Source organism: Carassius carassius, chromosome 33 (genome assembly GCF_963082965.1).
Source record: "Carassius carassius chromosome 33, fCarCar2.1, whole genome shotgun sequence".
Taxonomy (NCBI): Eukaryota; Metazoa; Chordata; class Actinopteri; order Cypriniformes; family Cyprinidae; genus Carassius; species Carassius carassius.
Genome location: NC_081787.1, coordinates 22,429,369 through 22,454,581, shown reverse-complemented (window position 1 = coordinate 22,454,581; position 25,213 = coordinate 22,429,369). Strand labels below are relative to the sequence as shown.

At 39.8% G+C, this 25,213-nt stretch overlaps 2 protein-coding genes across 4 annotated transcripts in view; both read right to left on the bottom strand.

Annotated features, from left to right (window-relative positions):
- Positions 1 to 1,477: 1,477 nt before the first annotated feature.
- LOC132113988 (C-terminal-binding protein 1-like) lies at positions 1,478 to 18,077 on the bottom strand. 2 transcript variants are annotated; one of them, XM_059522087.1, is made up of 11 exons: positions 17,925 to 18,077; positions 17,044 to 17,095; positions 16,671 to 16,836; positions 10,137 to 10,291; positions 9,921 to 10,065; positions 9,621 to 9,827; positions 6,184 to 6,398; positions 5,696 to 5,826; positions 5,400 to 5,527; positions 5,098 to 5,218; positions 1,478 to 5,017 (listed from the first exon to the last, which is right to left on the bottom strand). In XM_059522087.1, the coding sequence occupies exons 3-11, from the start codon at positions 16,726 to 16,728 to the stop codon at positions 4,828 to 4,830; spliced, it is 1,350 nt and encodes a 449-aa protein (XP_059378070.1). In that variant the 5' UTR covers positions 16,729 to 16,836; positions 17,044 to 17,095; positions 17,925 to 18,077; the 3' UTR covers positions 1,478 to 4,827. The 2 variants fall into 2 exon arrangements, with proteins under 2 accessions (XP_059378070.1, XP_059378071.1); XM_059522088.1 differs by lacking the exons at positions 16,671 to 16,836; positions 17,044 to 17,095; positions 17,925 to 18,077 and adding an exon at positions 13,021 to 13,154.
- Positions 18,078 to 19,079: 1,002 nt separating this feature from the next.
- Positions 19,080 to 25,213, bottom strand: part of LOC132113987 (ankyrin repeat domain-containing protein 13D-like) — an 11,325-nt gene continuing 5,191 nt past the window's right edge. The window contains exons 8-17 of one of the 2 annotated variants that reach the window (XM_059522086.1): positions 25,038 to 25,119; positions 24,895 to 24,956; positions 24,071 to 24,201; positions 23,824 to 23,981; positions 23,296 to 23,409; positions 23,047 to 23,219; positions 20,973 to 21,052; positions 20,669 to 20,893; positions 19,482 to 19,558; positions 19,080 to 19,378 (exon numbers count right to left, since the gene is read on the bottom strand). In XM_059522086.1, the coding sequence (XP_059378069.1) occupies positions 19,495 to 19,558; positions 20,669 to 20,893; positions 20,973 to 21,052; positions 23,047 to 23,219; positions 23,296 to 23,409; positions 23,824 to 23,981; positions 24,071 to 24,201; positions 24,895 to 24,956; positions 25,038 to 25,119 (1,089 nt within the window). In that variant the 3' untranslated portion in view covers positions 19,080 to 19,378; positions 19,482 to 19,494. Of the gene's footprint in view, positions 19,559 to 20,668; positions 20,894 to 20,972; positions 21,053 to 23,046; positions 23,220 to 23,295; positions 23,410 to 23,823; positions 23,982 to 24,070; positions 24,202 to 24,894; positions 24,957 to 25,037; positions 25,120 to 25,213 lie in introns of both variants that reach the window. The other variant, XM_059522085.1, reaches the window with a different exon arrangement.

The window sequence follows — 25,213 nt, the reverse complement described above, 5'->3', positions numbered from 1 at the left end:
CTCAACAGAGGAAGCCATTGTTATATTTCTTCGTTAAAGCCACATCGTTTTTCCAAAATAGCTCATTTAGACAGGAGCTTCCTTCATTTACGAGACATAAAGAATGTTTACTGCCAAACCCTTATGGTTAACCTACACTCTGCTTTCAACAAACAAACTGAAATGGCACGAACAACAGGCGCCACACTATTTAACATACTACATAAACCATTTATGTACTGAGCTAAACGGATTACAACAGGACTTAATATGTGGCAGAGAGTGTTTCTCAGACATTTGGTAACAATTTGAGCTTGAGCAGAGGTAGGGGGTGTATGCCCTGAACACCTCATTAACCTGATTGGCAACACATCAGCAGCTGGGGACATTAGCTGATAAACAAGCACCAGGACACATTCTGAGGGAGAACCCTGCTAAAAATACACCGCTAAATACTTTCCTCCCTTTAATCACCTCTAACTGTGCTTTTCTTTTCCCTACAGCCAAAGATGTTGTATGAACTCAAAACCGCTAACACCTGAAGTCTGGAAAACTTATGTTATGAGTGAACATTTCAAATAAACCTGGCAACAGAAACTCAAACTGACATTTCTTTCTTCATTAATGTTTCTGGTCTTATTACGAGTGATTCTTCTATCAACGCATAAATGTGAACCTGGAGCACAAAACCAGTCTTAGGTCGATGGAGGATATTTGTAGCAATAGCCAAAAAAACATTGTATGGGTCAAAATTATTGATTTTGCTTTTATGCCAAAAATCTTTAGGATATTAAGTAGAGATCATGTTCCATGAACAGATTTTGAAAACTTCCTACCGTGAATATATCGAAACTTAATTTTTGATCATTGCTAATTATTCATTTGCACAACTTCAATGGCGATTTTCTCAGTTTTTAGATTTTTTTTTGCACCCTCGGATTCCAGATATTCAAATAGTTGTATCTCGGGTAAATATTGTCCGATCCTAATAAACCATACATCAATGGAAGGCATAGTTATTTCACTTTTCATATGACATATAAACCTCTCCATTTGAAAAAAAAAAAAGACTTAAGACTGGTTTTGTGGTCCAGGGTCACAGATATCTATAAATACATGGATAAATTTGTCTTAAAAAAAATTCAGTTGTTTTCACTCAAAATTGATTCAAAGGTTTGGGGTCAATAAGATTAGTTTGTTTTTGAACAATCTTATGCACTTATGAATTTTCAGCATTCCTCCAGTCTTCAGTGTCACGTGATCCTTCAGAAATCATTCTAATACGCTGATTTGCTGCTCAAGAAACATTTCATATCAAATTTGGAAACGGGAAACAGATTTTCTAGAACTGTTTATTTAATAGAATGTTCAAAAGAAGAGAGAGAAAAAAAAAAAAGACTGACCCCAAACTTTTGAATAGTATGCAACATTACAGAAGCTGCCAATAAACTAAAATAAAAAGTTTAAGACATGTCCGAAAAGAGTAAGCAACCAAGGGTTTAATCTTTAGGATTTTATTAAAATACCTTGTGGAATTTACCATCAGAGGTTACCATCACAAACATGATTGTTTTCTAATAAAAAAGTAAACAAAAACAAAAGTAAAGCTTAAGAGCCTAGGAACAGGTTTTGTGTTTCTTTTTCTTTTTTTGTGGTTTTTACTTTTTTGCAGTCTGGTGATGGGGAGAAAGAGAAAAAAAAAGTCAATTCACAACAAAAAGTAAGAGAAAGGAATAAAAAGTTCACATGTTGTAAAAATACATTTCCCAACTTCAACGTTACACGCGGTTCTATTAAAACATTCATTCTTCTGTTGTTAGGTGTCAGTGCGACAAACGCAAAAAGAAAGTGAGGAGAGAGCGATAGAAAGGAGAGATATCACAGAGAGACACTCACTGTTGAAAGATGGCCTGTGTGAGAGAGCTCTGGAGATCTACAACGTGACCTTCATTGGGATGGAGGAAGAGTAACTGACGGCTGTGGGATGTGTGTATTTGAACCCTGAGAGAGAAACCGACCGCTGCGAGTCCATATCTGTGCTCTCCAGCTCTAGATTTAAACACATCGCCGGCTCCTGAAAGGGTCTTTCATAGTGCCGGACCATTTCACACCTCAAAGTGAAAGCCATTTGTGTTCTCCAGAAACATGAGCAACACACGGCTAAAGAAAACAGCCTCCTCTCTTCTCTCTTGCATGTGTGTTTGCGGGGGGAAAGACGAATGGTCGGGGGTCCCACCACAATCTACGACATTAAGGGGAGCACAGGACGAAGAGGGCCTTCAGACGGGGAACTGAGGGTGAAAGTATCGAACAAGACTCATCTTGAAATGTTTCAATACAACACGTTGAACACTGAATGACACAAACTAGATCAAAACGTCTCATTTCTTGGTTTTAACACACAGTGCACATCTCATATCAAAGCTGGATGATGCTGACGGCAAAGAAACACCACGAAAATGCTAGAAGAAACTGGAAAACATTGAAAAATGCTGTAGTACAGAGAAACTTTAGGGTCTTGATGAGAATAAAGGGCATCACTTCAGTCTAGGAAAAGCTGCACATCAACACGTGGCCAATGGGGACGCGAGCGGGAGGGGCCTGATAGGTTCGAACATCTCATTATCATGCATTAAATCCACCGTTCGGGACACTTACGACGGCTATCAAAAACGGCCTGTTTGCAGGTAGCAAGACTTTCAAACCTCCTCCGTTTATTAGCATACATCTCGACGAAGACGTGAAACTGTGCTCCTTTAGACCGAGAACTACAAAAATCACAGATCAAGAACTTCCTAAAGCTAAAGCCTGAGTTTCAATCTACATCTAATGAAACAATACAACAGACATCCTATGCTTGGAGAAAGAAAACAAACCGGCTTTATTTTGTCATTTGCGAATAACTGATGCACTGGATAAGCAGTCACACACAGTCACATACATGCAGATGCATACACACCCCTTCAGAAATAGAACCTATTATCTAAAAAAGCTGTACAAAGCGAGAAAGATTTGAGCATACATTCAATATCTGTTACTGAGGTACTATAAAGGCCTTTATCTTCCCGAGACACTCTTTGGAAAGCAACCAGCGTTCCAGTGACCCAGCTTTTACATTCTTTCCACCTTATCTCCTGTGCTCTAAACGGTGAAAACGCAAGAGAAAACGAAGGCTGATATCATAGAAGACAACCGACTCTGGGTAAATGACCTGCTTTAACCCATCCTGAGTATCTGGAAGAGTGTCGTTGATGAGCGACAGATGGTGCGGCCCACAACAGGTCTGTCTGAATCTCTTCTAAACCTTCACGAGGCTCTCTGTGCAAGAAACGGCTGAGCAGGGATGAATCAATCAGCCGTGAACCTGAGGGGGATGAGAGTCGTCTTCGCCACCTGCTGGCCTTCAGTGGTACTGCAGCCACCTGAACACCGCTCGCCTAAACCAGCTGGATGAAGTTCGGTTTGTTTGTCAGGCAGGCCTGTATGAAAACATGTTTGAGAGTGTGTTGAGAGTTTAAGTGCCTTGTGGTGAGGAGGAAGGGCCGGAGGGGCGGGCGGATGCGCTACACAGTGATTTTATGGGAACTGACGGAGGGCGAGCGGGTGAAGGGTGGACAAGCGTGCCTCGCCGCATCACAAAGAGAAGGCCTAATCAGAAAAAGGAGGCACAAGGAGGAAGTACAGCAAGAGATAATCCAGGACAGAGAGAAGATATGGAAAACAAGGCAAATAGCCGTTTTTCAAACGGCTACAAATAAAAAAGGTGCCAATGTTATCAGCTTAGCTATGGTGGATCTCAGTATGAGCCAAGCGGAGGTCAATGTTGCACGCAAACATTGTGAAATGAGCCTCTTTTGTCTTTTAGAAGGTAGGTTTAAGGTGTGTCTCAAATCAGCAATGTTATACACCGAATAAATATGGCTTTGTTTGAAACTTTCATTTATGAAGCTGGCTGCCTATGAGTGATTTCCCATCATCATCATCATCAAGCGGTTCACAAAGCAGCACACAAAATAAAATGAATGCGGCCATCACAGGACGATGGAATCTCATGTATGACACTTACGCAGACCTCAGGCATTACGGACGCTGTAAATCTTGTGACTTAAGTGGAGCGCATGATCAAACCCCCAACAGCTCTGGGGGTGAAGCTCTCGTGGCTCCTGCAGAAGGGAGAGAGAAACTGGACAACTCTAGAAGATGCCTTCCACATGAAGAGAGAGTGAGAGGAACGTGAAACATCTGAGCTCTTCCCATGGACTGTTACTCTTAGCCACGGGGCATAACCTTTAGCTTTGATCTCTGTTATTGAACACCAGCCGTGAAATAAATCGCTGATGGCTGCTGAATTGAATCAAAGACGTTAGCCAGCTGCTACTGTGTTTGGATGATCACACGTTTGCTAAGATGGGACAGGTTGAGAGGGTTTTACAAATGTATGCTAGGAGGAGGATGGGCAGGGGACGAAGGGAAAAAAAAACAAGGTCCATTTGTTTATTTCCACGCTGTTAAAACGGAAAAGAAAAGAACAGAAATGTAAGAAACACTACTCGGAAAACAAACTCCAACAAAGCAAAGGAACTGGGATTTCGTCGCGTAGAAATGGTGTGTATCAACCCAATTATTGAATCCTTGAGAGAAGTTATTGCTTTCTGCCAAAGTATACAACAGAGGATACAGCGAGTGGAAATAAGGGGTACGTTCGGGGTAGAGGGTTTCACTCCTGGGTTTGTACACATGTTCTGTTGGACTGGGGTGACCCAAGGTCACATCGAAAGCAGGGGCGTCAGTCCCCCCGGGTGAGGTGAAAGGGCATCGATCAGGGCAAAGATGGAATGTGCTGGGATGCTATTGGTCGGAGGGGATGTCTCTGTCCGCCTCGGCCTTGGAGGGCTGCCCGGGCGAAGGGGTATGAGGCGGATGTGAGACCGGGGCGATGGCGTGGGCCAGGGGCAGAGATCCAGCCACAATGCCCTCCACTCCTGCCCCGGCTCCAGGCAGCCCGCCCGCTGCTACACCAATCAGCCCTGCAGGGAACCTGCAAGACAGACAGTCATGTTTTCACTCTCTCAAATACATCAGATACACTAACAGCAGTCAGGAGGGAGGTGCAGTTACCTATAGGCTGCAGCTCCGTTGAGTTCAGAGTGCACGGCGGTGGCCTCCATAGACGGCCACTGAGAGGCTGCCATCAAATACTCCTTATTCACGCAGTTCTTCAGACTGTCTGGGATACGACCTGCACACACCATAAGAGCACGGTGTCACAGACGAACACTGCCACCTTGGCAAAAACATGCTGCAGCTCAATTAGAACTGCACGTGAATACTTAAATGTGTTCTAGTACCCTGGCATGCTTCGCAACACTTATTACAGTAAACAATATGAAAATAAAATAAACGAATACAGGTTTTCTGACCAGTGATGGCTCTGCGCACCTCCCGCGCCGCCTCCTCTCTGGCCTCAATGGAGGCCTGTTCACTGTACCAGGATGTGTGTGGGGTACAGATAAGATTTGGGGCATCCTTTAGTGGGCCCTGAGAGAAACTGGAGAAGAAAACATGTCAAACGTGTCATGATAGAAAAAAAAAACCCGAGGGCTTTGACAGGCCAATTGTTGCCACTGTAGTTTAGTGAAACTGAAGTGAGATAACTATTGTACCAGTAACACGTCATGAAAACAATGAAAGCAAACAGCAAACTAGAGTCCCTCACCTGAAGGGCTCTGTCTCACTGACGTCCAAGGCTGCTCCTCGTATTCTGCCCTCTTTCAGAGCCTGGGCCAGAGCTTTCTCATCCACCAGACCGCCACGCGCCGTGTTCACCAGGAAAGCCCCCTGACGCATCTACAAATAAAAGCATTGATAGATATTAAAAGGAAGCCTAGAGAAGAGTTCTCACTTAGTTAATCTCCACATCTGTCTCCTGAAACCAATGAGGCTCTTTTTACAGCAAGGTATTCTGCACTCAAATTAAGTGCGTTTCCTATCTAGCAGCAACTGCAGATAAGTAACAACACTGTTTGCTTCACGTTGTCACTATATTTGCTCCCTTTAGAGTCTTTATCGGTGGCAGAAAGATTGTTGTTTTATTTGTGTAAACCCAAGTTCAGAAAACAGCTCTCACATGAAGCCAATGAATCAAACTCTGATGTCAAACAGAGCCAGGCCCACACCAAAAGCAGTCAGGTAACCGAAGAGTACCTGTTTGATGGTGAAGTCGTTGATGAGGTGGTGGTTGTGCTCATTGAGGCTGCAGTGTAACGACACACAGTCCGAGTGGATGAGCAGGTCCTGTAGTGTGGCCATGCGCTGGAGCCCTAGTGATCGCTCCACCCCATCCGGCAGGTACGGGTCATAGAAGATCACTCCAAACCCAAAGGCCTTCGCCCTCAGAGCAACCGCTTGACCAACACGACCTGAGAACAGAAAAAAACAAGAAATCACAAGAAAATCACAGAAAGTACAAGAAATCCTTTTAGTCTCAGTTTGGACCACATTACTAACCTCAAATCAGTTCAAACCAAACAAAGATTAGATTGAGCTTCTCACTGATGATGCATTTTAAAACAAGACATCCCATGTAAATTGGGATAAAAAAAATTCATATTAAAAAAAATAAGATAACGCCATAAACCCTCAGCTGATTGATTACATTAAGAACTGCTAACTTTTTTTTTTTCATTACATGTTTTCTAAAATGTTGGGTTTAAATATGAAAATGAAACAATCTAATTAAAGATGCACTAATTAGCATTAATTTCCAGAACAGAAATACGAGCATCGGATGAAGCCAGGTTCTGAATTCATGTTTTATTTTACTGACATACTATAGTAATTAGAAAATGCAGCTGAATAATACTGTGAATAAAAAAAGTGACAATGATTTTAAGAATATAATGTATAAAATCAGGCAAATTATATGAACAGTGTGCTGTCACATCGATTAAATCACATTAAAAATAACATTTTGTTTTAATAATGTGTGTGTGTACTGTGCAGGGCTGTGACAGTATGGGATTTGTTTTTTTACCGTGGTGAAGAAACAAATCACGTGGTTTATCGGTTTATCACCCACACCCCACTGCAGAAATCGTCAATGACTTTAGATTAAGAACGCATTCAGCTTGGAAATGAATGATAATAGTCTTCTTTATTATTAAAACAGCAAATTATATTATCAATATTTTCAAAATATTTATTTCTATAACTTTGTTGTTTTTTCGATATCTTTTGAGTTTAATAGGAATCATGGAATGGTTTTTGTCATAGTTTGTAACGCATTCTTTGTACAATAAACTATAAAAGAATAACAATCTGAGAAAGAACAAGCCGAGCTCAACCATGCTAAACAACATGTTATTTCTTTAGACATCGTCTTTCGGGTAACAGTCCGTGGATATAAACGCACTTGTCCAAAGGCAACTTGTAAAAAAGTTTGAATATTAATTAGGCTACATTCATAACAACAACCTTTTTCAAAGTGCAACATAAAAAAAGGAACACTTTAGGTTAGTTTAACCTAGCTAAAATGTTGATCTCGTTCCCAGAATTTCACATTTACATTTCCACTACTGAAAGAGAGAGAGAGAGAGAGAGATAACAAATGTAGTCTACACAAAAACTGCATTTGTCATTTCCTCAGTCTGGTTCAGAATCAAATTAGTTTTAAATTTTGCCATCAACACAATAGGAAATCGTGTCGCAGAGGAAAAAATAGAAGAGAAAGAAAAAAAGACATGTCACTTTTACAGGCAAAATGTGAACAAAACCATTGGCTTGAAGCTATTGCAAAATTAAATCACTTATTAACCAAACAATTTACCATCCCTGAGAAGAATGTCCTGCGTCAGACTTGCCTTTAAAAAATTTAAAGGAGCCATTGGCTCCTATTAAGAAAAAATTATTTCTTATAATTTAAAATATTTTTTTTAGGTGCCACAGAATAAACACGTTTCATTATTATTATTTTTTACATTTTAATCATACTCTGACGTATTTACGTCTCATCTTTTCTTGACTTTATTACCATTAATATACTTACAGATGACCTGGGAAATAATGTTCACTAAAAGTGGGAACTAAATGTCTTTTCCAACTCGAAATATACAGTCACAAAGAATTGTTCATTATCTGTGCATCCTGGAAATGTTGTCATACACTCTTAAAAATAAAGGTGCTTGACGATGCCATAGAAGAACCAAAAAAATATATGCTACTCTGTAAAAAGAAAAAAAAAATTCTAGCTGACTGATGAGCTTATGGACACCGAACGGGTATTGAGATGAATGTATATTATGTTGCAATGTTAACGAGCTTTACACGTTTGCCGCAGTTTGAAACTGTTGTCCTGTATGCTCCCTTATACAAAAAAAAAAAGGCTTACCTTTTGATGTTAATTCATGTTCATTATGTACTCTAGTCTTAAAGAGAAAGGTATGATAGTTTCATGTGCTGCTTGACCTGAGGCACTAACTCACGCCTACCGCATTAAAGAGCGCCAAAAATCTATTTATTGTTTGAATTTCGTTATGAATTTGGAATCATTTAAAGCTGATCCTTTATTAATTATAAAGTAACAAAGCTTTTTGCGATTACTGGATGGCAAATGCGCTTCAAATAATGAAGTTCACGCATTAACAGAACGCAGCATGGACTAAGAACTTGTTAAGAAGCCATATGAGGAATGATTATAAACGAGAACTTAACGATTTTGCCAAGATCCACACAGCTGGCAGCTTTACCTGTTGTAGTTTGTTCAAGTTGTGCACGAAATAAACACTTTTTCTGCACTTTCTCTTCAAGTCTCCATTTCTCTCGCGCTGCTCAACGGAGCGGTGTTTATCAGGTGTGTGTCAGCGCTGCTGTGCTGCAGAGATGAGGACTGTTTGAAACTTTTTTCCACTAAAACTTTGATTAGCATCGCCTCAGTTTAATGCACAAACATAAAAGATGTTTAAAACAATCAGGACATTTTTTTAAGTGATAATACATGTAAAGACATGGGTCTAGTCGTCAGTGGTGATCTCAGCAAAACACTCGCAAATTAATATTAATGTTTTAGTCGCAGTTTGGAGCCCTGAAAGTGCAGCTATGCTGTTCTGAAAGGACGTCAGGAACAGGATATTGTTAGACTGCCTGCTCCCGTTCAAATTACACCAGAGTTACCGACCGCTACCGTGTTTTACTCTGGAATTTAGTTTATTTTGGATGTTTTATTTCAACTAGTCCAGGGGTAGGTAACGTCGGTTCTGGAGTGTCCTGCAGGGTTTAGCTCCAACCCTGAAGAAAAACCTCACTTGTCTTAGTGATCCTCGAGACCTTGATTAGGTAGTTCAGGTGTCTTTGATTGGGTTTAGAGCTAACCTCTGCAGGACAGCGGCACTCCAGGACCAACGTTGCCTTTCCCTGAACTACTCTGAAACTACTCATTATGAAAAGCAACAAACTGCAGCTTTTTAATCCAATATGTATAAAAAATACATAAAATGTCCTTTCTTGAGATTGTGAGCTCAGTTTGCTGCAGCTTGTCACGTTTTATATTAAGTAATACGAATATTATTCTAGTTACATGTATAGAAGTTTTAGCTCTCGCCTTAAGCTGATTCTTTGAGCCCCGAGTAAAATACGTCAGGACTCACCCAGTCCAATGATGCCCAATGTTTCCCCTCGAATGCGTGCTGCGCCTCCTGCCACCTCTCGGATCTGCTCCACGCTGGAGGCGCGGGTGCCCTCGCGCAGAGCCTGATGCATCCAGGTGACGCGGCGGTACAGATTCAAGATTAGACACATTGAGGTGTCTGCTGTCTCCTCCACAGACGAGGCTGGCACATTACACACTGCTATACCTGTTTAAGACAAAGAACCGCCTCAAAAAGTCAGTTTGACTTAAACTCATTTAGTCAAACACAATCATTTCACAACACAGGAACCAATCTCACCCAGCTCTGCTGCAGCTTTTATATCAACATTGTCAAACCCACTGCCAATCCTCACAATGACCCGAAGACCTTTAAACTTGTCCAGGTCGTCTCGCGAGAGCGTGATGGTGTGGTAGAGCAAAGCCGCAACAGCCTCGTTTAAGACCTGCAGAGTCAAAAAACCTATGAAAAGCACTGTATAAAGGCTTGAGATATGGGCTCAACCTGTGACATTACCTTCTCGTGGATCTCCTGGGTGGACTGGGCATCACAGAAGGCCACGGTGGCCACGTCCTTCAGGATGGGCATCTCCACCGTACAGTCACGGCCATCCAGCAGCGCCACCAGAGGACGAGGGTGCATGGGGCCATTGAGGATGGGTGGTCGAATGCCTGCAGGACACCAAGAAGAACCTGCATTAAATCATTTTTTACATGGGGAACTTAATTTGTTCAAATGCCCACAATTCTGGTCATCTCACAAAACGCCATATTTGTGTTCTTTGCATGTGTCTATAAGCAGACATTTTAAAACCCACTTGGCTTATGGATACTAGTCATGTTAATAAACAACAGCAGCATCTGCCATCATCTGCAACCAAGATGACATTTACTTCAAGGTTCATTAAATCAGATTAGGTGGTACGTATAATCGGTTGACTGACTTTAAAGGCCTTTCAGTTTCCTCAAAGCAAAGCTAGCCAATGGTTAAGCAGCATTCAATAATCTCACTCACATGAGAGTAAAAACCAAATATTTCCAAGCCTTTTTTCAAGACGATCAGCATTTCTACCAAATACATCAACAAAAGCCTGTATCATTTGACTCCAAACTGTTGCGATGCCACCGAGAATTTCATTACATTTTGAATGTTAGATGCCTCAAATTCCAGGAAACAATTTTATGATTGTTACGACTATGAGGCGAGGCAAGACAACAGCTCCTAATAACTCCAGGGTCCACCCCAACCCCCCCAACCTGACAAACGAAAGTCTGAGCATGGGACAGAGAGAGGAAAGGGGGCAGGGAGTCTTCACATGTCTCATAATGACCTACATTCAGCAGATTGGAGGCTAAATGATCTTTGTCTTCATCCTACGAAACCATCACTAACCACTTAAGGTCTAATACATAAGATACAGAAAGTTTTCGATGAAATATAGAACGAAGGGAAAGTTCATCCAAAAATGTAAATTCTCTCATCGTTTACATTTACACCTGCATTCTCCATCACACTTTATCTAGTGGTAAAATAACTATTTTCTATTCATAGTGATATTACTACAATAACAATACACCCTGGTTTCAAGTTACATAACCATCAACACATTCAGAATATTAATTTTTAATATCCAATTTAAAAGCACAGCTGCTTGAAATATGTTGAGGCAAGTTTAGTGTGATAAACTGCAGATTTCTGTACGGACCATAAAGTTCAGTTATTTGGCCCATTTATTAGACCACTAAAAGGTCTAAACTGACCTTTCATACACCCCTAAGAAACATGTTTGATCAAGTGTGTAGTGGTCCATTCTGAGTAGATTATTTGAACGTGCCTAATAAGAACCTGTCACTTAAAAATGCATCTCTGCACATTAAAGCACTGTTGTCTATTGTATACACTTTCTAGATTGAGTGCGAGATGCAGACAAAATTGTTGGCAACATAGCATAAAAGCCAATGAGACAATGTAATACAGCATCATTACAAGACAGAAGAAAATTGGTACTACAGACCAAAAAACTATTTCAACAAACATCATTCCTTCTCCCAAAGCAGCACTGTCTGTATTCACTGATTATACAGTGCATATGTGAAAGCAAGTATTTAGCTTTTTTTTGTAAATGGCTGCACATTCTTTCAAAACAGCTGGGTGAAAAGCTGATATGTCAGACGATGGGGAACTTCTGCCTGTTCCAGCCAAACACAGAACAACATTTCTGAGCAAAAAATAGGAATGCAATAAGAGAACTTAATTGATCCATGTCATCAGATTCCCATAATGCATCAGGATGCTTTGTGCACCACGATCATTAAACTGTATTACATAAACAGTGCTACAATCGGCAAAATTCATCGAGGCTTTCCCAAAACTGGGCTTTTTAAGAGATGTAATTCAGAGGTGGCACATACCAGAAATAACCAGGTGTGATGATTTTACTCATCATATAATTATGATCTCTTTATCACACTCGTCTAATAAAAGCAATGGGGAAAAGGGTGTTATACCATTCATCCAAGAACTCACAAATCCCAAAACCTATTTCGACTAAACGATGCTTGTTTAAAACCGAATGTGACGATGATCTGAACAGCCATGTTACATTCTGTTCGCCCCCCTTCCATCACGGACAGGTGTTGCTGCACTGGCGGATGAGATGGGGGTGGGGTAAGACGCCTCTGTGATGATCACTAAAACCCACACTCGTGCTATCACTCCTGTGCATGGTGAATGATTAAGGAGCGATCCATGATGAGGTCTTAGACAAATATTTGCACTCATTTCCTGCAAGTCAGTGCAGTGTGCAAAAGCATGCATTGCGTGGTGGCGGTAAAAGAGCAGTGGGGAGGCAGAGCAAACACATAATACATAAAACAGGCAAGGGGAGGACGAATAAAATGGCTGAGCTGCAGAATTCAGAGTCCACTGTGCTTTCGTAAAGGAACAATGCAAACACTTATTGCTGTAGGGTCACGGTGAGAACGTCGCTGAGAGCACAGATGCCATGCGTTGAGTCTGCGCCAGGATGCATGAGAAAAAGAGAGAGGGCCGCAACACAAGCATGGCCATGCAAACAATGCCATTCATTCAGTGTTCATTTCTCCTCCGCTTCACCCCCCTCGCTCTCCCTGCCTCGCCGTTTCACCCCCCACATGGTCCTCACAGGCACACACGGTCTCAAGGAGCAGGGGGGAAGGGTGAGGGGATGATAATACAGCTGCACCACACCCTGCCTCCTGCCTGGCCAACACACACACATGCTCAAGCTGCAGGGACATGCACTAGACGCGGCAAAAAAGAACAACTACGCCGGTTTCTGACACCACACCCATGTGAATTACTGCATCTTCGAGGTGATGCGCACACACACACACACACCAAGGTACATGTAGTTCCAAACCTTGCATCATGAAATCCACACGCCTGTCTTCTCTCCCCTCCTCTCCTTCTATCGCTCACACTCTCGCTCTCTCTCTCTCTCTCTCCACCCTTTACAATCAATCTCAGGCTGTTTCTGCCTGGCAGACTCCCATCTCCCATGTCATCCATACTGGCTCCTCCCCCACGGCAGCGGTCCAATCAGAGGCCTGGGGCTTGAGTGCTGGCCAACCAGCACAATCCTCCACTCATTGGCAAGCAGCACTAGAGGCAGTTAGGCAGTTGTCGTTTTTTAAAGAGACAGTCTCATTCTGCTCGCATCTACATGACCCCGCTCTTCTGAAGAAACAGCTCCGTTATCTTCTCCACCCCCCCCTCGCTCTCTCTTTTGCCGTCACTTGGATAAATATCATTGCCATCTGCAGCTGTAGCCATAGAACTGACTTTAATTATCTGGAAAATAATCTTGCCTGTCCTTTTTTCTTTTTTTTTTGCAATGCAAAAATTAGTCTCTGAGCAAATGACACACTAAATATTCTCACATGATTTTTATCTGCATACAAAAACGACTTGCTTTGCTTAATAGAAAGGTTTGACCCGAGGCAACAGCTGATGAGACCTGCAACAGACAGTAAAGCTGCCGCTTACAATTTCTATGTAAATTGCTTAACGGCACATAACACTCTCCCTATATAAATTAGCTTTTAAAATGCCACAATTAAGCAATAAGATACAAGAGGCTGTGCCATATGGTTAGCACTGTCATTGGAAAGGGCAGAAAGTGTGCTAAGGTTGGAAACTGAGAAGCATTTCCATTTTTTCTTTTGCTCTGTAACGACTGGCTATATTCTTGCTTTCAGTAAATGCTTAATTCTCATCTTTAAATACAGCACAGCATTTTAGACCTCACTGCTTTTATAAAATGGTTACCACAATAAAACTATTAGGGACACAAATTAAAGCACCTATGAAGCAAATTTATTAAGCGTCATCTGACTGCCAGAACAAAGTAGTAACTGTTATAAGATCACAATGAAACGGAAGCGACAGATCTTTTCTTCTGCATTTTATTGTATACTTGAATGTGAGATAAAAATAAATAAATAATAATAGGGTGGGAACTTGGTTCTTGTTTTTTTTTTTAGATGTATAGGCAGATGAATTTAAGCTTACAAGAGCAAAGATTTTTTGCAGAAGAGAAATGACTGGAGAGTCCTGCAAAAGTCTAAACATTTCCACTGGAAGATCCAGGCATTTTGATTACAGAATTAAACTCAGTAAGATTTCAAGTAATCATACGGCATGCTAAAAGATTTGATTTAACAGGTAATTTCATGGCATTTATATCAACTGCAAAGTTTAAACTACAAGGCATGTAATAGCATGTCAAATCCTGAAAATAAAATACAAATAAATCACGACATGCAGTATAGAGAGATGTTTCCCAAATTGTCATCAACCAATTGCAACTTGATGAAAAATTACATACAGCGTGTTCAGTCAATCTTGATGTAATGCTAAATAGATAGGCATTTCACTGATCCGATCACACAACTACTACCAATCAAACACCGGGGCCATCAAATAAAAGGGGCCTATTTAAATTTAAGCAAGTCTAAAATTAACATCATATACATCTGTGCCATCAGAGTTCCTTTGATGAATAGTCACACATGCCAAAAACATAAAAGGGACTTCAATATACAGCATGTTGATTCATTAACATGCAGCCTGACCCCTTTGTTCATTACACACCTCCAAATGAGCATCTTTATGAGACTTACCAAACCCAAAGAACTAGCTTTCCCTTGATTGTATTAAAGTGTCAAATGGACAGGAGCTCAGTTCATTCAGTAGTAATGAACTATTCAATGAAGTACACACAAGCACTGGTGTTTAATAACAGCAGTGTGAGTGTTTGAGCGGTCTGTGTCTGCGTACACAGACAGAAGGGGGAAAGAAAGAGAACAACCATATCACCCATCAATCACTCAAGTGTTTACTAGTTCACTGACAGTACTGACAGTGCCAGATGATTCACTCAAGGTTCACACACACACACACACACACACACAGCCCTCGACCAAAGATTTTTCTAGTCAACTAGTACACCATTTGAATCGGTTCATTTAAAAGTAGACATTTCACTTTCTATAGATATATTTCTCATGTCTGTGAGGCACGCACACCATTTCGGTTCATTTTTTTTTGACATGCAAGTTCACAGAGACCTAGAGAGCAGAAAGCGCAACCAGTTTGCTTTCATTATCTCCCGTTCTGTTGTTATTGTGAATGCACACAACTGAAAGTAAACCTCAATTCAAAAGATGTATTACTCTGTATGAGAAAAAAAAAGACAGTTTTTTTTAATTAAATGGAAATGATCGCACCGGTGACTTCAAGTTAACAGTCATGCATAATCAGCCTATGCACAAATACGTTAATAGCACACACTTTTCTACGTTAACGTTGGAGACTAATCAATTATTGATCAAGTCCCACCGTAAATCTTCTTTGTCCTCGATTATCTCGTTTCACATGCCACATTATAGATGTAAAGTAGTGCAAATGTAATGTCATGTTAAGTTCAAAGAGACATAGGTTGATGATAGTAAATAATATCTATTTTTATTAGTGATGTGTCGTTCGTGAACGAATCATTCTTTTTGAACGAATCTTTTAGGTGAACGAATCGTTCTCGTTCACGTAATCCACTGACTCATATTTCTCGTTCAGTGAAGTTCCACCCTTCACAGCAGCGCGGCGCTATAAGCAGCGCATGCGCAGCTCAGTGAACCGGGTAACAACCATTTCATCCTGTCAAAGAGTTACAACCTCGAGCCAATAGCCTTCGAGTATGAGATGTGACAGAGTATGTGATTTGTTGAATGTAGTGAACGAATACACCCTTAATGAACGAGTTTCATATGAGTCTGAACTAGATCTAGAGATCTTATCGTTCGTGAACGAAATGACTGAACTGGTACCCATGTCGTTCGTGAATGAGTTGAATGAGCTGATACATGTCGTTCGTGAATGAAATGACTGAACTGATACACATGTTATTCGTGAATGAGTTGAATGAGCTGATACATCTCGTTCGTGAATGAAATGAACTGGTACATCGCTTATCTCGTTCGTGAACGAAATGAATGAGAGTAAACCGGGTTAGTCTGCCATGTAGCATGTCAATCTCGCAAAAATGCAAAGCGCAGTTACTGTACTGTGGACATAGGCTTGTTTTGATATTTAGCAACTCCATGTTTAATCCCCGATTTATGAATGTGAATATATAATATACAAACTGTCTGACCAAACAATTAAAATGCTAATTAGGCAAGAAAACCTTGTGCTTTGTTCATCTGAAAAACTTAATTAGACTTTATATATTGAATGTGATTATACACACATTTTAATAAAGCCAGATCAGTTTTTGCAACAAGTGAATACGTTCGTTGACTTAAGACATAACACATAATACACTCTTTTTTTTGCCATCTGCTGGCTTATTTTGTGTAATACGAAGAAATGGTCACTGAACGAATCAGTGAACGATTCTGAAAGAATCATTTTGGTGAACGAACTGAAATGAACGAATCTCTAAAAAGAATCATAATTTCCACCACTAATTTTTATCCATCTTCTGTGGTTGCATTAGTCGTATCTCCTCACCTTCACAGATGCGGTCCAGTCTCTGCCGCTTCACTTTGTGTTTGTCCATCAGAGCCATCGACTGGCAGTTCTTCAGTGAGACCAGCTATAGCCACAACACGCCGAACGAGAGTGAGGGTCACAGCACAGCGTTCAGTCCACAAACCACCCAAAATCCTCAAAACACCTGCAAAGATGCATTTCACATGTTATGATTCAGACCAAAACAGACCATATCTAACCATCACATCAAAACAAACACCTCAGTCATTTAATCTAGTGTGAAACACTACTCATTGTGAAAAAGGCTCTCCTTCGCCCACATAAATGACTGATACTTAAAATTGATGCAGGGAAACTATTAGAGAAAATGTCAAATGACGAAACTACCCACCTGATGACGTCAAAGCCAATCAACTACCCCGCTGACGTCACGGTAACGGCGGCTGAAAGATAAAATCCAAGCTTAACGTTAAACAAGCATTAGTTATAATTACAGATACTATAAATCTAATCAAAATATATTAAACAGACATCCACAATGTCATCTAAGGCTTTTTAAACTCACTTATTTAGGACAATTTCACTGAAATATCCGTAAGTGACACGTAAAGTCTAAATAACTGTAACATTAATAAATAAATTAACGTGTTTTTAGGAGAAAAAAACATTCAGTTGAGGAAAACCGCATCTTGAGCACTTCGCGATTGACTTCAGTCTTGTTTCTTTGAATTATTTTCTCTCTTGTTGCTCATAAAGTCCATGTGAAACAGTTCAGGGAAGGAGAAGCGACAGAAGAGCGCGTTAATGATGTGAACTGTTTATAATCGCGTTAAACCCAGCAAATCAGCCGTTAACGGGGGCGTTGTAGTTTTATCGCGTCGCTCGCTCGCTGTGAGTTCTTTAGTTAGCGCTGTGCTAGCTAATTAGCACATGCAGCAAGAAACAATGCGACGGACTGCTCGATTAACCCCCAAAAGCACACGCTGAGCGAAACACACGAGCTTATCTGTGGTTTCTATTCGCTCTTATAATTACATTCGTCTCTCGTTGCTTCTCTGGCTGTAAACACACACACACTGAGAAAGACGCTTGGACTGGTTGCTAACTGAGCTACCACACACACACACACACACACACACATACAGAGAGAGAGAGAGAGAGAGAGAGACAGAGTCATAATAACACACGGCAGGCTCACAGCACACACGACCGAGTTTGATGTGAGGAATGGCTCAAAGATCATTCAAAAGCAGGATAACGCGCCCCACTCACCCGAAAAATCGCGTTTCTGGAGATTTGTGCACGGCTCGGTGTGGTCACGGGAGGAGTATCAACTCTTCCCCGCTATCACTCGCCATGAACTCTGCACAGAAAAGGAAGTCGAGGCCGCGCAGACAACGTGCTGCGGAAAGAGCGAGCGCTCGAGCAGAGACGTGCGCGCCGCACGGACGCGCGCCTCCTACCGGTGAGTCTGCGTCACCGCGGGATCCCTCTCGCGACCGTTTCTCAATACCTCAGGTTTATTTGGAGATTGCTATGTAGGGGACGGGGACGGGGACGGGGGTTCAGGAGTCGAGCGGTCTCCAAGTTTGCATTATGTGTCACGTGATCATATGTTTAGAAAGGGCCCTCATAAACAACCTGCAGTTGTGTTTCTATGTTTTATAGGGACATTCAGTAATGATTTTTTTTCCTCTTCACTGAACAAACTGTATTTTGCATCCTAAACTTAGCCCTCACTCAAAACTTTATTTTCAAAAACTTAATTCTGTATGATTTATAAGCTTGTTTACCTCATTGGGACCAAAAAATAAATAAAAAATAAAAAGTCCCAACAAGGTTTAAAAAAAAAAAAAGACAGGTATTACAATCCTTGTGGGACATTTGATCTCCATAACATAGGGAATACCGGTACACACCCACACACACACACACACACACACACACACACAGGTAGGTGGATTAATTTTTTATTATTTTAGCATCTTAATATATTCTTTAAAATGTAAAACTGTTTTAATTAATTTTTTTAAATCATTTCAGCCACCCTGTGGCCCCTTGAAAGTGTGCTGAGGCTCTCCAGTGGGCCCTGGCCTCCTGATTGAGAGCCACTGACCTAGTGGAGAAAACTTTTACATTTGCTGCAGATGTAATAGATGATTCAGTCGTCTTATGTAACAAAATGACAGCGGTATTCAAGAATAATAATAGAAACACTGTATTGCAGAGGAACTCTGCAGCTAAATCACTCTACACATGCCTGGTCTGTGCCAAGAGCAGCTTTTCTGAAGGCAAAGGCTGTTAGAATCCCCTTTACATCAGTCATACCAATACATTGGAGGGGTTTTGGTCAGATCCTTAGCCTGTTGTCTATATGTCTTAGATGGTCGCTTCCCCATGCACACAAAAATGTCACAACAGAGATCATTGCTGTAAAAGTGTTTGAGTAACAACATTTAATACTTAATACTTTAATACTTGTTATTATCATCCACCATAAGAAAACTCATTAGCTTATGCAATCATATTTTCAGTACTTTACCTTTATGCATTATCATAGTCATCAATGTTCATAATTTATATTCACATTTTAATCTAATGAAGTTGACCTTTTATCACTCAAAAGACAGTGGAGCTGAGAGGATATCGTTCATGCTCTTTGATTAGCTTATAAATCGTTTCAGTCGCGGCACACACACACTCTCCGATTCCTCTTTCTGTTCCATCTTTATTAATTTGGGAAAGAAATAAAGAGCGATGAATCAAGGAGAAGAATAATTTAACATTGCAGAAAAAAAAACAACCAATAAATTACTGTGTTAAACCCACATCAATGCTACAGTTACTTCTCCGTTAGAGACAGCTGTAGTATCCTCTCCAGCTCTTCCTCCTCTTCCCTCCTCTTCCTTTAGGGAACAAAAAGAGGAGAGCTATTGACTGATACAAATAAAGGACGCACATAAACACATTCTCTATTGAACTAATGTGATGACGCATGGGGTATGTGGCTATTCCTCATTTTCAGTCACTACAGTCAAAATATACAACATAACGATAGGTGTTAACGTTTTTGTGACTGTTCTGCAAGTGGAAAAGGATGAAAAATGTGTAGTTAATGTGCTTCTCAGTCTGTATATAGCACAACAACAAAAAAATATCAAAAACAAAATTTGGATAAAAAATGTGCAATAAATCTGTTTGTCAGGTTGTGTATAGTGAGTGCAACAACACGAGACAAAAAAAAAAACAATACACAAAATACAAATTTCTCTTGAATAAAAAAAAAAGTGTGTAGTAAATATGCGTCTCAGGTTGTTTATAGCTCAACAAAATGAAACAAAAAAGACAGAAAACAAACAAAAAAATTATCTTGGATGAAAAACATGTCCTAAATACGCTTGTCAGGTTGTTTATAGCACAACAAAATGAAACAAGAAAAGACAAAGAAAAACAAAAAAATGATCTTGGATGAAAATTGTTTAGTAAATGTTCTTGTCAAGTTGTATGTAGTGCAACAAAACAAAAGAAAAATGAAACTAAATAAAATTTTAACTTTAAAATTGTGCAGTAAATGTGCTTGTCAGATATAATGCAACAAAATGAAAAAAAATGTGCTTTTATATACTATATGCTAAAAATATAGCATATAGTAACTATGCTTGTCTTGTTTTCTTGTATAGTGCAACAAAACAAAAAATAAAATGTTCTCTAGGAAAATGTGTAATATATGTGCTTGTCAGGTTGTATACAGCAGAAAGAAGCAGAACAAAGAAAAAAGCATGTTACATAATAGTTTATGTGCCTATTGGTTGCAAATATCACAAAAAAAAAAAAAAAAGAAAACAATTTTTTTTTTTGGGATACATGCAACACTGTCTTAGATTTTAGCCATAAAGATATTTTAAAGCAGTGTCAATTTGCAGCCAGCCAAAGATGCCTCAAAATCCTCAGTAGGTTTGAGAACAGAGCTAATGTTTTTGGTTTTTGTCATTTCTTTGCTCCTTCGTCATTTGTACCTGTCTAGCTCCTCCTGTTCTCTGCAGGAAAGCTCCATCGCAATGCGTAGCTGTTCATCAAAACTGGTGGCCACAGCAAATGCTCCCGGCGCCCGAGGCTCGGTCAGTGAGCTGTAAGACGGAGGTGAGATGAGTGCGGGATCAGACGGGGAGAAAGGGAGGAGGGCATCGGACTCGCCACTCTCTCCTCCAGCCAGCGACAAACACAGAGATTCCTGAATCGCCCTATCAGAGACACAATCACACTTGAACACATCAGCTGAACACATCACATGTACATCCACACACACACACACACACACACCTCTCAAGCTGAGAGTCCTCCTCATAAAGCGGAGGCTGAGAAACTGGACGAGTGTTAGTGAGAGCCTCCCATATGGTCACCTACAGGAAAAGAAAGAGAAATGAAAGGGTGGAAAGCTGTGGAGGGAATGCTGATAAGTTGATGTCTGTTAACTGTTTAGTATTGACTAGAGCTCCGCAATTACTCAAAATAAAAATAAAGACTATGATAATCGCATAATCATGAAAAGTACCACATCTATTTAAATCTGGGGCCAGCTTTTTTAAACATAGCCATTAATAAGTAGTATGACCAACTATAAATGTAGATGACTAACTTAGACAAGTTTTAGCCTTTATGCAACCGGCCCCTGTTCCTGTTGCATTAACAACATGTCTTTTGCAGCATTTTACAGAGATACATATTAATTATTTTTTTAAATTAAATTAACTAAGTACAGTTTTGGTTTTTAACCTGAATAGGCTGAATATGTTGTTACATTCTTGGTTACAGCACAAAAAAGCAGAAGATAGTTGAATAAATGATTCAGAAGTTAATTATACAGTGTTTCAGTTGTTGGTAAGTTTAGTCGGGTGCTTTATGGAAACAGCTTATTCAGGTTAAAATGACTACTACTACTGATTAATGACAGTTTTGTTTTGTTTTTGCATTAAAAAGTAAAATAAATAAATAACGCCAGATAATCTGAAATGTTATATAAACAAATTGTTAAAATAAAATGTCATCTGTCTGAATAAAAAATAAAATAAAATAAAACTGGGAACAGAGCTTGTCTTTAGATTCTGCAATCGTCACGCCATATATATTTCAATAATCAAATAATCGCAGGGCAGTATCAGTTTTTGAGTGGCTTTACAGAAAACAAAAAACCCAAATATGACTTTCTGTTCACCCAAAATAACGTCATAAAGGGGAAAAGTTTACTTGCTAGGTAGTGCCTGAATATAAACTCTGAATATCATTCTTTTAAAGTAAACTCTGAATATCCTTGAAATATAAAGTAAGAAAAAATAAATAATAATAAATCAAGTGATTCATTCTCTCTAAAAGCATAAAAACGCAGTACTTTGGAAAACAAATATGGGTGCTGTTCATATAATTAGAATATCATCAAAAAGTTGATTTATTTCACTAATTCCATTCAAAAAGTGAAACTTGTATATTATATTCATTCATTTCATACAGACTGATATAAACAAATGTTTTTTCTTTTAATTTTGATGATTATAACTGACAACTAAGGAAAATCCCAAATTCAGTATCTCAGAAAATTTGAATATTACTTAAGACCAATACAAAGAAAGGGTTTTTAGAAATCTTGGCCAACTAAAAAGTATGTAAATGAAAAGTATGAGCATGTACAGCACTCAATACTTAGTTGGGGCTCCTTTTGCCTGAATTACTGCAGCAATGTGGCGTGGCATGGAGTCGAAACCCATGTCTTGCATACGTCTGTGCGTAGTGGTTCTTGAAGCACTGACTCCAGCTGCAGTCCACTCTTTGTTAATCTCCCCCAGATTTTTGAATGGGTTTTGTTTCACAATCCTCTCTGTCTTGCCCTCCTTGTTCAAGGTGTCAATGGTCGTCTTTTGGACAACTGTCAAGTCAGCAGTCTTCCCCATGATTGTGTAGCCTACAGAACTAGACTGAGAGACCATTTAAAGGCCTTAGCAGGTGTTTTGAGTTAATTAGCTGATTAGAGTGTGGCACCAGGTGTCTTTAATATTAAACCTTTTCACAATATTCTAATTTTCTGAGATACTGAATTTGGGATTTTCCTTAGTTGTCAGATATAAAATATAATCATCAAAATGAAAAGAAATAAACATTTGGAATATATCAGTCTGTGTGTAATGAATGAATATAATATACAAGTTTCACTTTTTGAATGGAATTAGTGAAATCAATCAACTTTTTAATGATATTCTAATTATATGACCAGCACACCTTTATGTTTCCAGGACGACTGATAAAAACATGCGGCGACTCTCAGGAGTCGTGTACAGCCAGCCAATCAGAACAAGTGCATGGGATGTTTTGTGTCATGGACATACCGTGTGATAGATGCCGTTACCTGGTCACTCTCTGTTCCCGCGTCCAGCAGGCTCTGTTGAATGGCGAACTGGAGTAAATTATCATCCTCATCCCTCATCGGTTCACTGCGGCCTGGTCCAAGTGTGGTGTATTCTGGGGGAGGCTCAAACACAGACGGATCGACTTCACACTGCAGAGGGGGAGGCGTCTGACCTGAGAGCAGCGAGGTTAGGGTGAATAAACGGCACAGTCACAGTCTGAGCAGCTTTAGACCTGAAGAGATACTAACCTGCCTCTGTGGCTCCTTGAGGAGATTGTACAGTAACAGAACTGACCGGTTCATCGCAGCCACACAGATTGCTGAATGTCACTCGAGCATTCAACACGTGGAAGAGAGGAATTTCTAAGAATCAGGACAATGAGTAAAGCCCATTTAATTTGGCACTCACAACAATTTTGGGCGTAAAACAGGATATTCTGGTCTTTCTTCTGTTGAACACAAAAGAAGATATTCTGAAGAATGTAGGTAACAAAAGGGTTTTGGGTCCCATTAACTTTCACAATATGGACAAAAGATACTATGGAAGTCAATGGGACTTGCAACTGTTCGGTTTCCAACATTCTTCAAAAAATCTTCTTTTGAACAATAAAATAATATATAAAGGAGAATATATAATTTATAAAGACTGAATGTTTATATGATGACTGAATGAGATGGACTATCCCTTTACGAGAGTAAATAGTAAAAGATTTTGATTGCATGGTGATATTTACGTTATACAGTTATCCATCAACTCGATGTGACACTTCTTCTCACCTATCTTTACAGGAAAGCCAGGTGGCAGGCGTAAGCTGATGAAGTCACGCAGCTTGGCAAAGTGGGCGTTAGATATGGCCATGAGGTCAATGATGGGCGTCACCTGCTCAGCCAGCGATAGAGGATGAACTTCACTCAGCCACAGTGTGGCCTTAAACCTGAGTGAGACACCCACAAACCACACTTCTTAAATCACTTGCAAACACAGTTCAAATCATGGCACTTTGGAGCTGTCATGGGACGATACCTCTGCACTTTGCTGGTGAGCTCAATGGGCCGCCCGATATCTCTGCCGTTCAGATTAAACTCTTCATCGAAGTACTCCTCCGCTGTGATAGCTGTTGGGTTATGGGGACTAGCGCACTGAGAAACCTGACTCTAGAAACACAGTAAACAAATGAATTCTTGTTGTATCCCATCAGAATCAACAGACTCTTTAAACAATGTTTTTTAAAGTCTCTTCTGCTCAACAAGGCTGCATTTATTTGATCAAAAATACAGTAAAAACAGTAACGCTGTGAAATATTATTACAATGTAAAATAACTGCTTTCTATTTGAATATATTGTATAATATAATTTATTCCTGTGATGCAAAGCTGAATTTTCAGCATCATTACTCCAGTCATATGATCCTTCAGAAATCATTCTAATATGATGCTTTGATGCTCAAGAAACATTTCTGATTATAATCAATGTTTAAAAATACTGCATAGTTGTTTTTTCTGTGGAAAACATTTTTTTTTCCAGGGTTCTCTGGTGAATAAAAATTTCAAAAGAACAGTATTTATTCAAAATAGAAAATATAACTCTTTTGTAACTTTTGTTTTAATTTTCATCAATTTAATGCATCCATGCTCAATAAGAAATTTGGTAACACTTTACTGTAAGGTTCATTAGTTAACATGAACAAAGCATGAACAATACTTCCACAGCACTTATTAATCTTAGTTCATGTTCATTTCAACATTTACTAATGCGTTTGAATAAACTGTTATAAATATAATATAAAAAAACACAAAGTATATTGAAATTATAATTAAATGCATCTGATCTGCACTGATCGCACTCACCCCAGGACTAGAGATGTGCTGCTCAGCAATCCCAAGCAATGACTGTAGAGGAGTTCTAGATCCTGGAAGCACAGCGAGGCCAGGGGTGAGTAGGTGGGGTCAAAAACTGTCTCAGATTGTATATTTATTGTCAGCATATGTACCTTTACTCCTACATTTGTCCTGGTCAGAAAGGTGCTCAGTCCGAGAACGTGTCACTAACTCCACATTAATGGCACTGTAAACCTACAATTAAGTAATTATAAAAAAATAAAATTAGGAAGATCATTTTGTCCAAGCACACAGATGTGTGTTTTTTTTTTTTTTTAGCAAGGCTCAG

Bases quoted from the DNA above. Each gene is read 5' to 3' on its own strand.
- LOC132113988 (XM_059522087.1), bottom strand. From the start codon at position 16,728: ATGGCTCTGATGGACAAACACAAAGTGAAGCGGCAGAGACTGGACCGC. The intron at 9,828-9,920 runs GTGAGATTGGTT...TGTCTTAAACAG, and splicing joins AAAAGCTGCAGCAGAGCTGG to GTATAGCAGTGTGTAATGTG. The intron at 5,219-5,399 runs GTCAGAAAACCT...TGGTGTGTGCAG, and splicing joins GGTGCGCAGAGCCATCACTG to GTCGTATCCCAGACAGTCTG.